This window comes from Pseudoliparis swirei, chromosome 9, assembly GCF_029220125.1.
Source record: "Pseudoliparis swirei isolate HS2019 ecotype Mariana Trench chromosome 9, NWPU_hadal_v1, whole genome shotgun sequence".
Lineage (NCBI taxonomy): Eukaryota > Metazoa > Chordata > Actinopteri > Perciformes > Liparidae > Pseudoliparis > Pseudoliparis swirei.
The window spans coordinates 28,018,670-28,032,236 of record NC_079396.1 but is presented as its reverse complement, the minus strand read 5'-3'; the positions used below and the strand labels follow the sequence as shown (position 1 = coordinate 28,032,236).

The window sequence follows — 13,567 nt, the reverse complement described above, 5'->3', positions numbered from 1 at the left end:
GGCGTAGAGGTTCTGGGGTGATCCGAGGTGACCTAGGGGTTCTGCGTAGAGGTTTGTTGTGCACCGACAGATATGCTAGAGAGGTTCATGTCATTTATGTTCGCTTTCTCTCATTCCAGGCTTCCTGATTGTTTTCACCTGTCATCACACCTGTCTCCTATGCTCATCAGTGTCAGCCCCGCCCCTGATTGGTCCCACCTGTGTCTTGTTACCATGTGCTTAAATTCCCCTGTCTCCCAGTGTTCCTTGTCAGTTCGTCTGGTCTTTTGCCATGATCAGGTCGGGTTATGTTGTGCTCTTGAAAAGTTTTTGATCCTCACTACGTGAGCGCTTTTTTGTTCACTGCAGAACCGAAAAATAAAGTACTTACAAATACTTTATCTCTGTCTGTCTCCCGGTCGTGCAATTGGGTCCTACTTCTAAGTGTCTGAGTTCGTACAGAACGAACTGACCACATTATGGACCCAGCCGACCCAAGAACGCTTTCACGCCTCTGTCGGTACAGGGCGTGACGATTTTTCATCACGAGGAAAACTGGACAAAGTCAGCCGGGAATACAAGAGCTGAGAGGACGCCAGGCGGGGTTCAGGAAGAATTATCTACACAGATGCAACAACTGGTTGCCCAAATGAATAATTTTTCACTCATCAACAGACTGCTCCTCCGTGACGTCATCCACAGCTGAGAATTTGCCTGTCAATACTCCAGCTGACGACCCAGGTCAGGCTGTTTCCTCCCGTTACGGCTGGCTCTTCCGGAGAGATTTTCTGGAGACTCTTCGAATTGCAGAGCCTTTCTGGTACAGTGTGATCTGCATTTTCAACACAACCCAGCAGCCTTTTATCTGAGCATGGTAAAGTGGCGTTATTGTGTCTCATTTAACGGGAAGAGCTGCAGCCTGGGCTACTGCAGAATGGTCTAGAGACACCGAACTATGTTACTCATTGGCCGATTTCATAGAGACTATGAGGCGCATTTTGACCACTCATCGCCTGCTACGGAGGCCAGCAGAAGACTGTTTCAAATACGTCAGCTCAACCGTCAGGTGGTTGATTATGCCATCGAGTTTCGTACAGCAGCAGCGGACAGCGGATGGAATGTTCCGCCTTCGTGACGCCTTCATGACAGGACTTTCGAACCGATAAAGGACCAGCTGGCTCCACTGGAGACACCCGGGATCTGGAATCCTCATCGCTGTGGCCATCCGGATCGATAACCGTCTTCGAAAGAGAGAGGAGCGTCGACGCAACCGAGATGTTATTCCCAGCTTCCAGAATTCGCCTCGGAGGTCGCGCCGCCAGCGGAGGATTTCCAGCTCATGTTACCGGACCATCAGAGGACTACACTTCCGAATGACTCCGTGAACCCATGCAGCTTGGAAGAACCAGGCTTTCTCTGGAGGAGAGGCAGCGCCGTCACGGAGGGTTGCTGTTTCTACTGCGCCAGCCGGGTCATCAACTCGCTTCATGCCCGGAAAGATCGTGCTCACCAGTCAAAGGAGGCGCTGGTGAGCAAGTTTCCGCAGACTTCCCTCCTCGACCTGTTACTCAGGTAGACATTTGTATTAACAATCAGACCATTGACCAGGGTGTGTTAATAGACTCAGGGGCTGACGAAAGCCTTATAGACTGGGGCCTAGTCAAACAGCTAAAAATAAAAACTGTCCCGCTATCTCATCCTGTTAGTGCCAGTGCCTTAGACGGCCGCTTGTTGTTCACAGTTACCCATTGCACTGAGCCCATACGGATTACTATAAATAAGGACCATACCGAGGGCAAGCAATTCCTGGTAGACTGGAAGGGTTACGGTCCTGAGGCTAGAAGCTGGATAGCTGCTTCATTTATCGTAGACAAGACTCTTATCCACGACTTTTACAATCAGCCTGGGCCATCAGGAGTTGGCCCTAGAGGGGGGGGTACTGTTGTGCACCGACAGATATGCTAGAGAGGTTCATGTCATTTATGTTCGCTTTCTCTCATTCCAGGCTTCCTGATTGTTTTCACCTGTCATCACACCTGTCTCCTATGCTCATCAGTGTCAGCCCGCCCTGATTGGTCCCACCTGTGTCTTGTTACCATGTGCTTAAATTCCCTGTCTCCCAGTGTTCCTTGTCAGTCTGTCTGGTCTTTTGCCATGATCAGGTCGGGTTATGTTGTGCTCTTGAAAGTTTTGATCCTCACTACGTGAGCGCTTTCATTTTGTTCACTGCAGAACCGAAAAATAAAGTACTTACAAATACTTTATCTCTGTCTCCCGGGTCGTGCAATTGGGTCCTACTTCCTAAGTGTCTGAGTTCGTAACAAGGTTCTGGGGTGATCCGAGGTGACCTAGGGGTTCGGCGTAGAGGTTCTGGGGTGATCCGAGGTGACCTAGGGGTTCGGCGTAGAGGTTCTGGGGTGATCCGAGGTGACCTAGGGGTTCGGCGTAGAGGTTCTGGGGTGATCCGAGGTGACCTAGGGGTTCGGCGTAGAGGTTCTGGGGTGATCCGAGGTGACCTAGGGGTTCGGCGTAGAGGTTCTGGGGCGATCCGAGGCGACCTAGGGGTTCGGCGTAGAGGTTCTCACCATAGTTGGGCGAGCCGGGGAAGGGCCTGCCGGGCTCCAGCTGGCCTCCGCCGGGCCGCTGGTCCACGGGCGGCCGAGGGCCGTGGGGGAAGCCCTTCACGCCCGGCCGGTGGGGCGCCGCCCCCCCGCCTCTGAAAGGCGGAGCCACGACGTCAGGCAGCGACGTGGGTCCGTCGTAGCAGTTCTCTCCAGAGTAACCGGGACAGCATCTCCACTCCAGCTCCGTCACCTGCTTGTGCCCCACCTTGTACTTGGGCTTGAAGAACGTCCGGTACCTGCGGGGAGAACACGCGAGGGAGAACGTCACCCCTGCTGGTCACAGAGGGCACTGCAGCTCAGTACACGTGAACGGGTTTGAGAGCTTTTTGTTTTGAGAGGTAACGAAATATGAAAATTAATCTTTATTTTCAGATTTCGTTTTACTTTTTTAAAATCATTAAGTAACAAATGTAAGTATACAAATACAAAAAGAAGGCTAATCTATTTGGGGTCAACCGTATTTCAAAAGAATGAACTAAATATAGAACTAGATGTATGTAGGTATACATATATACATATATAGATATATATGTGAATATATACACATATATAGATATATATGTATATACATATATACGAATATATTTATACAGATATACGTATATATGTATATATATATAGAGATATACATATATACAAATATATATAAAGTTTAAACATGTACTTTCTCGCATATACATGTAGTCTCTCTCTCTCTTTCTCTCTCTCTCACACACACACTTTATCTCTCTCATACACACACTCTTTCTCTCTCTCGCACACACACACACACACACACACACACACTATCTCTGTCTCTCTCTCTCTCTCTCTCTCTCTCTTTCACACCCCCCCGGCCGCGGCCACTAGAGGGCAGCATCCAGCCGGCTTACATGACGACGGGGCACTTCTGGCCCCAGATGCACTGGGTGGTGTACTCCGCCTTCACGAAGGCGGCCGCTCCGTCCTGCATGGTGCACGTGACGTTCCTCTGGACCACGTAGGCGCAGTGGTTCCTGTGGGAGGAGCTTATTATTATTATTATTAATAAACTTTAAACACGTGAAATCATAAAGATGTTAAACATGTGAACGTTTCCCTGAAGAGGAAACAGGAAACAACTTCAAAACAGACGGACATCAGCACCCCTCCTCCTCCCTCCTCCTCCTCCTCTTTCATCCTCCCTCCTCATCCTCCTCTATCCTCCTTTCTGGTCCTCTCTTCTCCTCCTCCCTCTTCCTCCCTCCTCCTGCTCCCTCCTCCTCCTCGCTCCTCCTCCGCCACCTCCCTTCTACCACCTCCTTCTCCTCCCTCTCCTCCTCCCTCGTCCACCTCTCTCCTTCTCCCTCCTCCTCCACCTCCTCTCTCTTCCTCCTTCTCCCTCTTCCCTCCTCTCCATCCTCTCTCCTCTCTCTTCCTCCCTCCTCCTCCTCTCTCCTCCACCTCCTCTCTCTTCCTCCTTCTCCCTCTTCCCTCCTCTCCATCCTCTCTCCTCTCTTCCTCCTCCTCCTCCCCTCCTCCCCTCCTCCTCTCCTCCCTCCTCCTCCTCTCCTCCCTCCTCCTCTCTCCTCCCCCTCCTCCTCTCTCTTCCCCCTCCTCCCTCTTCCTCCTCTCTCCTCCCCCTCCTCCTCCCTCCTCTCTCTTCCTCCTCCTCCTCTCTCCTCCTCCACCTCTCTCTTCCTCCTCCATTCTCCTCCTCTCTCCTCCTCCCTCCCTCCTCCTCCCCCTCTTCCTCATAGTGTGCAACACAGGAAACGATGAAGCCCTCCCTCTCGGGGAGCTTTTAGCAACACAGCTGCCTGGCAACCCGCCGCCGAGCAAGTATGACGGTTTAGATCCAGAACCAGGACCAGAACTGGAGCCGGAACCAGAACCGGAGCCGGTTCATGAAGCCTTTAAACACCCACAGGAGCAGCTCCGGTTCAGGAGCCGGAGTTTTATCCACCGCAGAGGTCAGGGGGAGGTTAGGGAGAGGTCAGGGGGAGGTCAGGGGGAGGTTAGGGAGAGGTCAGGGGGAGGTTAGGGGAAGGTCAGGGGGAGGTTAGGGAGAGGTCAGAGGGAGGTTAGGGAGAGGTTAGGGAGAGGTCAGGGGGAGGTCAGGGAGGTTAGGGAGGTCAGGGGGAGGTTAGGGAGAGGTCAGGGGGAGGTTAGGGAGAGGTTAGGGAGAGGTCAGGGGGAGGTTAGGGAGAGGTCAGGGGGAGGTTAGGGAGAGGTCAGGGGGAGGTTAGGGAGGTTAGGGGAGGTCAGGGGGAGGTTAGGGAGAGGTCAGGGGAGGTCAGGGGAGGTTAGGAGGAGAGGTCAGGGGAGGTCAGGGGAGGTTAGGGGGAGGGGAGGTCAGGGGAGGTTAGGGGAGAGGTCAGGGGAGGTCAGGGGAGGTTAGGGAGAGGTCAGGGGGAGGTTAGGGAGAGGTCAGGGGGAGGTTAGGGAGAGGTCAGGGGGAGGTTAGGGAGAGGTTAGGGAGAGGTCAGGGGGAGGTCAGGGGGAGGTTAGGGAGAGGTCAGGGGGAGGTTAGGGAGAGGTCAGGGGGAGGTTAGGGAGAGGTTAGGGGGAGGTCAGGGGGAGGTTAGGGAGAGGTCAGGGGAGGTCAGGGGAGGTTAGGAGAGGTTAGGGAGAGGTCAGGGGAGGTTAGGGAGAGGTCAGGGGGAGGTCAGGGGGAGGTTAGGGAGAGGTCAGGGGGAGGTTAGGGAGAGGTTAGGGGGAGGTCAGGGGGAGGTCAGGGGGAGGTTAGGGAGGTTAGGGAGAGGTTAGGGAGAGGTTAGGGAGAGGTCAGGGAGAGGTTAGGGGGAGGTTAGGGAGAGGTTAGGGAAAGGTCAGGGGGGGGACGCATTAAAACATTGTATCTAAACAAACCTTAACTCTTCAGTGAGATGAGGCGACCGGCAGAACTCAAAGAACTGAAACCACTTCAACTGCTTTTAATATCAAATGAAAGAAGGGGGGGGGGGGGTCAGGTTTCACATGGCGTGAGAGAAACTCCTGTTTCCTTCAGTCACTTCGTAAAGTCAATCCAACGCCGCTCCACACACACACACACACACACACGCACATGCACTCACACACACACACGCACATGCACTCACACACACACACGCACATGCACTCTCACACACACACATGCACTCACACACACACAATTCTGCAGGATGAAGATTATACAAGCTTCATCCTGCAGAAATATGAATCCTGTGGTGTGGGACCTTTGTTTTGTCTGTGTGTGTGTGTGTGTGTGTGTGTGTGTGTGTGTGTGTGTGTGTGTGTGTGTGTGTGTGTGTGCGTGCGTGTTTGTGTGTGCGTGTGCGTGTTTGTGTGTGTGTGTGTGTTTGTGTGCACGCGTGTTTGTGTGTGTGTGTGTGTGTTTGTGTGCACGCGTGTTTGTGTGTGTGTGTGTGTTTGTGTGTGTGTGTGTGTGTGTGTGTTTGTGTGCACGCGTGTTTGTGTGTGTGTGTGTGTGTTTGTGTGCACGCGTGTTTGTGTGTGTGTGTGTGTGTTTGTGTGCACGCGTGTTTGTGTTTGTGTGTGTGTTTGTGTACACGCGTGTTTGTGTGTATGTGTACACGTGTGTGTGTTTGTGTGCACGCGTTTGTGTATATGTGTGTGTGTGTGTACGTGTTTGTGTGTGCAGCGTGTTTGTATGTGTGTGTGTGTGTGTGTGTGTACGCGTATGCGTGTTTGTGTGTGTAGCGTGTGTGTAATATGCGTGTTTGTGTGTGTGTGTGTGCGTGCGTGTTTGTGTGTGCGTGTGCGTGTTTGTGTGTGTGTGTGTTTGTGTGCACGCGTGTTTGTGTGTGTGTGTGTGTGTTTGTGTGCACGCGTGTGCGTGTTTGTGTGTGTGCACGTGTGTGTGTGTTTGTGTGCACGCGTGTTTGTGTGTGTGTGTGTGTGTTTGTGTGCACGCGTGTTTGTGTGTGTGTGTGTGTGTGTGTTTGTGTGCACGCGTGTTTGTGTGTGTGTGTGTGTGTTTGTGTGCACGCGTGTTTGTGTGTGTGTGTGTGTTTGTGTGCACGCGTGTTTGTGTGTGTGTGTGTGTGTTTGTGTGCACGCGTGTGCGTGTTTGTGTGTGTGTGTGTGTGTTTGCGTGCGTGTTTGTGTGTGCGTGTGCGTGTTTGTGTGCACGCGTGTTTGTGTGTGTGTGTGTTTGTGTGCACGCGTGTGCGTGTTTGTGTGTGTGTGTGTGCGTGTTTGTGTGTGTGTGTGCGCGTGCGTGTTTGTGTGTGCGTGTGCGTGTTTGTGTGTGTGCACGCGTGTTTGTGTGTGTGTGTGTGTGTGCGCGTTTGTGTGTGTGTGCGTGTTTGTGTGTGTGTGTGCGTGTTTGTGTGTGTGTGTGTGCATGCGTGTTTGTGTGTGTGTGTGTGCGCGTGTGTGTGTGTGTTCGTGTGCGCGCGTGTGTGTGCGTGTGCGCGCGTGTGTGTGCGTGTTTGTGTGTGCGTGTGTGTGTGTGTGCGTGTGTAGCTGAAGCAGACGGCTTAACTCTGGACTCTTTGGTGAGAAAAAAAGGATGAGGAATCCTGATCTGATATCAGAGGGAGAGGAAGAGAGGAAAGAGTAGGAGAGGATGAAGAGGACGGAGAAAGAGAGGGTGAGGAAAGAGAGAGAGAGAGAGAGAGAGAGAGAGAGCCTCGTGGGCGTGCCGGTTATTCTCACCACGAGGCTTCACAGCGCAAATAGTTTCCGATGTTGTTTTTATCCCCGGTGACAGACGAGAGGAGACAGCCGACGTCACTCCGGTTTGAAAGCAACGAGCAATGAGCAACGAGCAACGGGCAACGAGCAACGGGCAACGAGCAACGGGTAACGGGCAACGGGCAATGAGCAACGGGCAACGATCAACAAGAAACGGGCAACGAGCAACGGGTAACAGGCAACGAGCAACGGGCAACGAGCAACGGGTAACGGGCAACGAGCAACGGGCAACTCTTCCCACGACTCCTCCCACCTTCCCTGACCTCAGTCCTCCCCAATCAATATCAGACTCCTCCTCGGGGGACGCCTCCCTGAACTCGTTTCTCTCTCGCTTCACTTTCCTCTCTCTCCTAACACGACCCCCCCCCCCTCCCCCCCCCAACTATTTTTTTGATGGCAATAATATTGTCATTCTTTGACTGATGTTCTGGTGCCACTGTAAATATTTCCAGTATAGCGTTACAGTTCTGCAATCGCCCCACAGGCATTTTTATTGGCAAATGTTATTGCTGCTAGACTTTCGACTTTCATTTGGGAAAAACAACTCCCCCCCCCCCCCTCCCCCCCTCAGGTAATCCCTGTTTACTGATGTAAGCGGTCCTGATCCCCCCCCCCCCAAAGAAAAAAATCTCCACCGTTGCTTTGACGCCCACCGTCCTCATGACTGACCGCTCTCTCACCTGCGGCGCTCCTGACCGTTTGACCCCGGGGGGCCGCCGCCGCCGCAGACATGTTCATGAGCGTGAAGGGGCCGGATAGAAACTCGGGCCCTTAACGGGCTGACGGCGCTCCTCGGCCCGTCTCTCTCTCCCCACACACACACACACTCTGTTCATAACAATCGGGTCGCTCGCCCACCGCCGGCTCTCTTGCGGCCGCCGACTCGGGCGAAAGGAAACGGCGTGACGCCTCCAGCTCCGACATTCTCAGCCACTTCTGGTTCCTGTGGCTCCGGAGGCTGAACCGCGACTTTATTTATTTATACATGTGATTAAAACCTCGTGGACCGGCCTCTAATCCTCAGCTGATAAATACACATTCTCATTATTTTGCCGTTCATAATACATCGGTTGTTTAAAGATGCTTTAATGGCGGGGGGGGGGGGACGACACTTAATCGTCTCCGGGTCGAAAGAATATCCGTCTGTGTTCTGGAAATAAAAAGGAAGGACTTCAAGCGGAGCGGTTGCATCTGTCAGCGGGTGAAAGACGTTGATCAGGAACGTTGATCAGGAACGTTGATCAGGAACGTTGATCAGGAGCGCGTCTTCAAGAAGCAACGGATGGTCAGATGTCGTGTTTTCAGGAGAGTCGAAGGGAAACCGGAAAAAAAGAGAGAGAAACTTCAAATCGACGTTCCCGCCGTCGACGGACCCGTAATGTTCCCAGGAGGCGGCGTTGCTTTGGGCTCCTTCCCGATGTCTGAGCTCCGCGAAGCGTTCCTCGTTTCTTTGTGAAAAGGTTCCGAGAGAACTCACGCCGGGGCTCCAGACCGATGGACCTCTTGAAGTTCGAGCGTCTCAAGGAACGCGTCGGCCTTTTGGGAGACACGCCGACGTCGCTAATGTCTGCACGTTAGCTAAACATGATGCTGGCGCTAACGAGGTAGCTAACGTTAATGCAACTTGGCGCGTCTTCCTCGCACGTGTGGCGCCGTCAACGGACGAGGGTTCACTTCGTCTGCGCCGCGCTAACTGCACCGCGCTCCAGTGCTAACGCCAAATCACGTCAAGTCAAGTGACCACGGAAAACAGTCCGTTGTTCATCTTATTTCCCTCCGTGGCGTCAGCCTGAAGGCCGTACCTTTGTTTGAAGGCTCACGCGTTATAGATTGTGTGTGATGTCAAACTAATCGCTTTTTTTTAAAGTAAAAAACAATCACTTTACTTTTTCTTTTACAGGTTTTCAAAAGCAATTCGCTCAGTCGTTCATTTGGACTTCCTGGGGAGGCGGCGGTCAACAAGGTCGCCTCACAGCGAGAAGGACCCCCGATGGCGTGACGACATTCCCGCACCCCGAAAAACCGGGCCGAGGCCCCGGACTTCGACGAACTAGAAATAATCCGCTAACTGGAAACAGCCCGACTGAAAACACTCCCAACGCAAACTTACAAACAGTCGCCCACGACCTCTGACCTCTACCAACGCCCCCCCCCCCCCACACACACACACACACCCTTTGATCTAAGGTCCCATAGATCATTGCGTGAACCCCCCGGGGACACGCCGCTAATCCCATCAGCGACGAAGGCATGCAGCATCTGCTGGGATCCACTAATTGATTTACACGATGCCCGTTGTCCCCGGCGACGGCTACGCGGCTCTCGGGTAACGTTTCACCTGTTGCTGCTCGGTGGGCAGCGTGGCGTTCATTTTATTTTCCCGTGAAAACAGCTGTCGAACGCATCGTGAGATAACGTTCCCGTGTCAGAATTATGTCATATTAAAACATCGAGGCACGCTGATAGATTATTGATCGTAACCTCGGTGTCGATCGGGTCGGATCGGTGCATAAAATAAAAAAACATGAAGAAATGTTCAAATTAAATTTCTTTAAACTTAATATTTGACACTTTGGACGAAACGTCTGGCCGTAAAACCTCCCCCCCCCCCCCCCCGTGGCCCTCATAGGCTTCCATACTATGAAGCCGTGACTGAACCGAGCGACGGCTGCAGGACAGACGAGTCAACACCGACAGATTAAAGTGTTCATGAACTCCCAACAGCTGAGAATTCTCTTTAATCCGTCAGTTCAGAAACAACAGTTTTGTATTTACAAGCTGTAAACGAGAGTTTAAACACACACACCCACACACACACACACAGCGCGTGTGTTATTTTTAAGTTGCAGCCGCTGAGCTCATGTATCTGCCGCTTGTATAAACTCTATAGTTGGATGCGGGAGAACTCCGGTAACCACGACCACCGGCCAGCGAGAACATGTGGTGGATCTGGAGATTCATATATACTCATGAATATATATATATATATATATTCATGAATATATATATATATGAATAAATAAATATATAAACATAAATAACAATTTTAATTTATAAATAACATTCATACATATTTATTTATAAATAAATATATTAATATAAATATATTTTAAAATGAATAAAAACATTCATACATATTTATTCATAAATAAATATATAAATATATTACAACATTTATTTAAAACATTTATACATATACATCTATACATATATATATATATATATACACATGAATGTTGTGTGAACTAACCCCTCTGCATACAGCGTCATAATATATAGTTTTATTAATAAATGTATGAATGAGTCTGATGCTGGGTGGACTAACCCCTCTGAAGCTTCATAATATATAGTTTTATTAATAAATGTATGAATGAGTCTGATGCTGGGTGGACTAACCCCTCTGAAGCTTCATAATATATAGTTTTATTAATAAATGTATGAATGAGTCTGATGCTGGGTGGACTAACCCCTCTGAAGCTTCATAATATATCGTTTTCTTAATAAATGTATGAATGAGTCTGATGCTGAGTGGACTAACTCCTCTGAAGCTTCATAATATATAGTTTTATTAATAAATGTATGAATGAGTCTGATGCTGAGTGGACTAACCCCTCTAAAGCTTCATAATATATTTATGAATGAATGTGTTGAGCTGATGAGATCTGAGGACCAACTCAAAGAGAGAAAACGTCCTTTAAGGAGATTAAAGTCTCATTTCACACGATGAAGACTCTCCAGGTGAAGAGGGTTACCTGGTTATTGATTCTGAATGAGGAAATAAAAACAAGTATTGATCTGAGATCAGTGGTACCGCTCCCATACTGTCAGCAGCTGGAAGTCTCTATAACTGAGCCCTCCTCCCCACAACACACACACACTCACACACACACACACACACTCACACACACACACACACACACTCACACACCTCCATCCCGGCACCATAACGACGCCTTTGTGTTCATGTCATTGTTGCTCCATCATGTTTTTATACAGCAGCCACAGATGTTTTTAGGTGTGAGCCGCAGAGAAGGGCTGACGGTGAGAGAGGGAGGGAGAGAGAGGGAGAGGGAGAGAGAGAGAGTGAGAGAGAGAGAGAGGGAGAGAGAGTGTGTGTGAGAGAGAGAGAGAGAGGGAGAGAGGGAGAGAGAGAGTGAGAGAGGGAGTGTGTGTGTGAGAGAGAGAGGGAGAGAGAGTGTGTGTGAGAGAGAGAGAGCGAGAGTGTGTGTGAGAGAGAGAGAGAGAGAGAGAGAGAGATAATGTGTGTGTGAGAGAGAGAGAGGGAGAGAGAGTGTGTGAGAGAGAGAGAGCGAGAGTGTGTGTGAGAGAGAGAGGGAGAGAGAGTGTGTGAGAGATAGAGAGAGACAGAGAGAGAGAGAGACAGACAGACAGACAGACAGAGAGAGAGGGAGAGAGGGAGAGAGAGAGTGAGAGAGGGAGTGTGTGTGTGTGAGAGAGAGAGGGAGAGAGAGTGTGTGAGAGATAGAGAGCGAGAGAGGGAGAGAGAGAAAGAGAGAGAGGGAGTGTGTGTGAGAGAGAGAGAGGGAGAGAGAGTGTGTGAGAGGGAGAGAGAGAAATAGACGGAGAAACAGAGAGTCAATTCAGGGATCTGTTACGGAGCTCATGCCCCATAACTAAAACCATATTTCTGGTGACATGTGTTTCTCTGGAGGGGGGGGGGGGGGTACAGTATGAAGAGGGTCCCACACTCTCTTCTTTTAGAATTCAACACCCTGCAGCGTGGGAATAATCCCCCAAAACAAACACCACAACAACAACAATAACACCAGCAGCCACCCCGCAGGAGCACCTACTTGTGTCGGGTCATGGGCTTGTGGGGCGGGTGGGGGGGGCTGGGTCCGGCCTTGAACAGGTTGTATCTGTTCCCGTAGAACGGGTGGACGTGGCCCCCGTAGAAAGTCCCCTTGGCGTCCGCGTGCACGTACAGGAGCGCGCCGAGCAATAGGAGCCGCGCGGCCGCCGGACACGACGCGTCCCTCATTGTTGTTGGTGGTTTTAAATCCTTTTTTTGAAAAAAATTGCAGGAAAGAAGAAGTAGAAGAAGAAGAAGAAGAAGAGGAGGAGGAGGAGGAGTTCCCTCAGAGTGCCACAGCCGGAGGTGCTGCTCCTCCTCCGGAGGAGAGGAGCCCGAACAGCTGCTGCGTCCTCTGCAGCATCGCGCCGCGGAGTGAGCGGGTCGGCCGGAGCGGAGGGGAAGTAACCAAGAAGAGGGAGGAGGGAGGAGGGAGGGAGAGAAAAAAAGGAAAAACAACACACAAAGGTGTGCTGGAGGAGGAGGAGGAGGAGGAGGAGGAGAGCTCCGTAGATACACACACGTGAAGGACCTGAGCCTCCGAGCTCTCTGCGCTCTCTCTCGTGCACAAGAGAGGTTGTGTGTGTGTGTGTGTGTGTGTGTGTGTGTGTGTGTGTGTGTGTGTGTGTGTGTGTGTGTGTGTGTGTGTGTGTGTGTGTGTGTGTGTGTGTGTGTGTGTGTGTGTGTGTGTGTGAGCGCGCGTCCGCGTGCATGCGTGCAAAGAAGCGGCGCGCAGAGGGCGGGCATCCCACCCTCTGCGCGAGGGGAGGACCGACTGCTAATATGATGGGGGGGGGGGGGGGGGGGGCACATACTCAGATTTAAAGAACAAAAACTTTAATCCAATTTCCTGCTATGATATAGTTGTATTTCTTCTTTTTAATCAATTTAAAGCTTTTTAAATGTTATTATTTGTTCTGTCTCCGTCTGCTGCGGGAGCAGCTGGACCGCTACCGGCTCAATGGACCTCCTCCTCCTCCTCCTCGCCGCTGTCAGTCATTAAGAATCCAATGACTGCGCACCCCGCACCCCGCGAGCCCCCCCTCCCCTCGCGCGCACGTGTCGGCCGCTGCGCGCTCCCGCGTGGAGCTCTCGAGTTCACGCTCCACTGCGTCCTGTGTGAGTTCCAGGCGGCTCGAGCTCCTATAATAAGTTGCGCGTCAGACTCTAAATGAATGTCTGAGGCCTGAAAACATTTCCATTCATTCAGACGTGTTCTATTTTTTATTTTTCAATCTTCCTTTTCGGAACATTTTAGTTTGAAAGCTTATTTCAAGACGACACCGCCGCCTTCCCCCTTCTTTATCCAATCTCCAAAAATCTATTGGCAATGGAGGCGTTAAGCCAGAGAGTGAGTGGCACACCCAAAACTAATGTGTGCATCCTTAATAAGGGTCGTGACCTTTCGTAACCTTTCGGTACGTCGCTGGTTTTTGTTCGTGGTCGACCTCTCGACCATAAGTTCTTCATTCGGCTGGTTGAGACCGTCTCC

At 51.2% G+C, this 13,567-nt stretch overlaps 2 protein-coding genes across 2 annotated transcripts in view; one reads left to right on the top strand and one right to left on the bottom strand.

Moving 5' to 3' along the window:
• Positions 1–9,809, top strand: part of b4galt5 (UDP-Gal:betaGlcNAc beta 1,4- galactosyltransferase, polypeptide 5) — a 62,798-nt gene extending 52,989 nt beyond the window's left edge. Inside the window, exon 10 of the transcript XR_008832786.1 lies at positions 9,163–9,809. The gene's annotated coding sequence lies outside the window, so the exon portion shown is untranslated. The remainder of the gene's footprint in view (positions 1–9,162) is intronic.
• The window catches only part of LOC130199228 (EMILIN-3), a 16,637-nt gene extending 4,188 nt beyond the window's left edge, over positions 1–12,449 (bottom strand). The window contains exons 1-3 of the mRNA XM_056422534.1: positions 12,077–12,449; positions 3,476–3,598; positions 2,565–2,839 (exon numbers count right to left, since the gene is read on the bottom strand). Coding sequence (XP_056278509.1) covers positions 2,565–2,839; positions 3,476–3,598; positions 12,077–12,264 — 586 coding nt within the window. The 5' untranslated portion in view covers positions 12,265–12,449. The remainder of the gene's footprint in view (positions 1–2,564; positions 2,840–3,475; positions 3,599–12,076) is intronic.
• Positions 12,450–13,567: the final 1,118 nt, after the last annotated feature.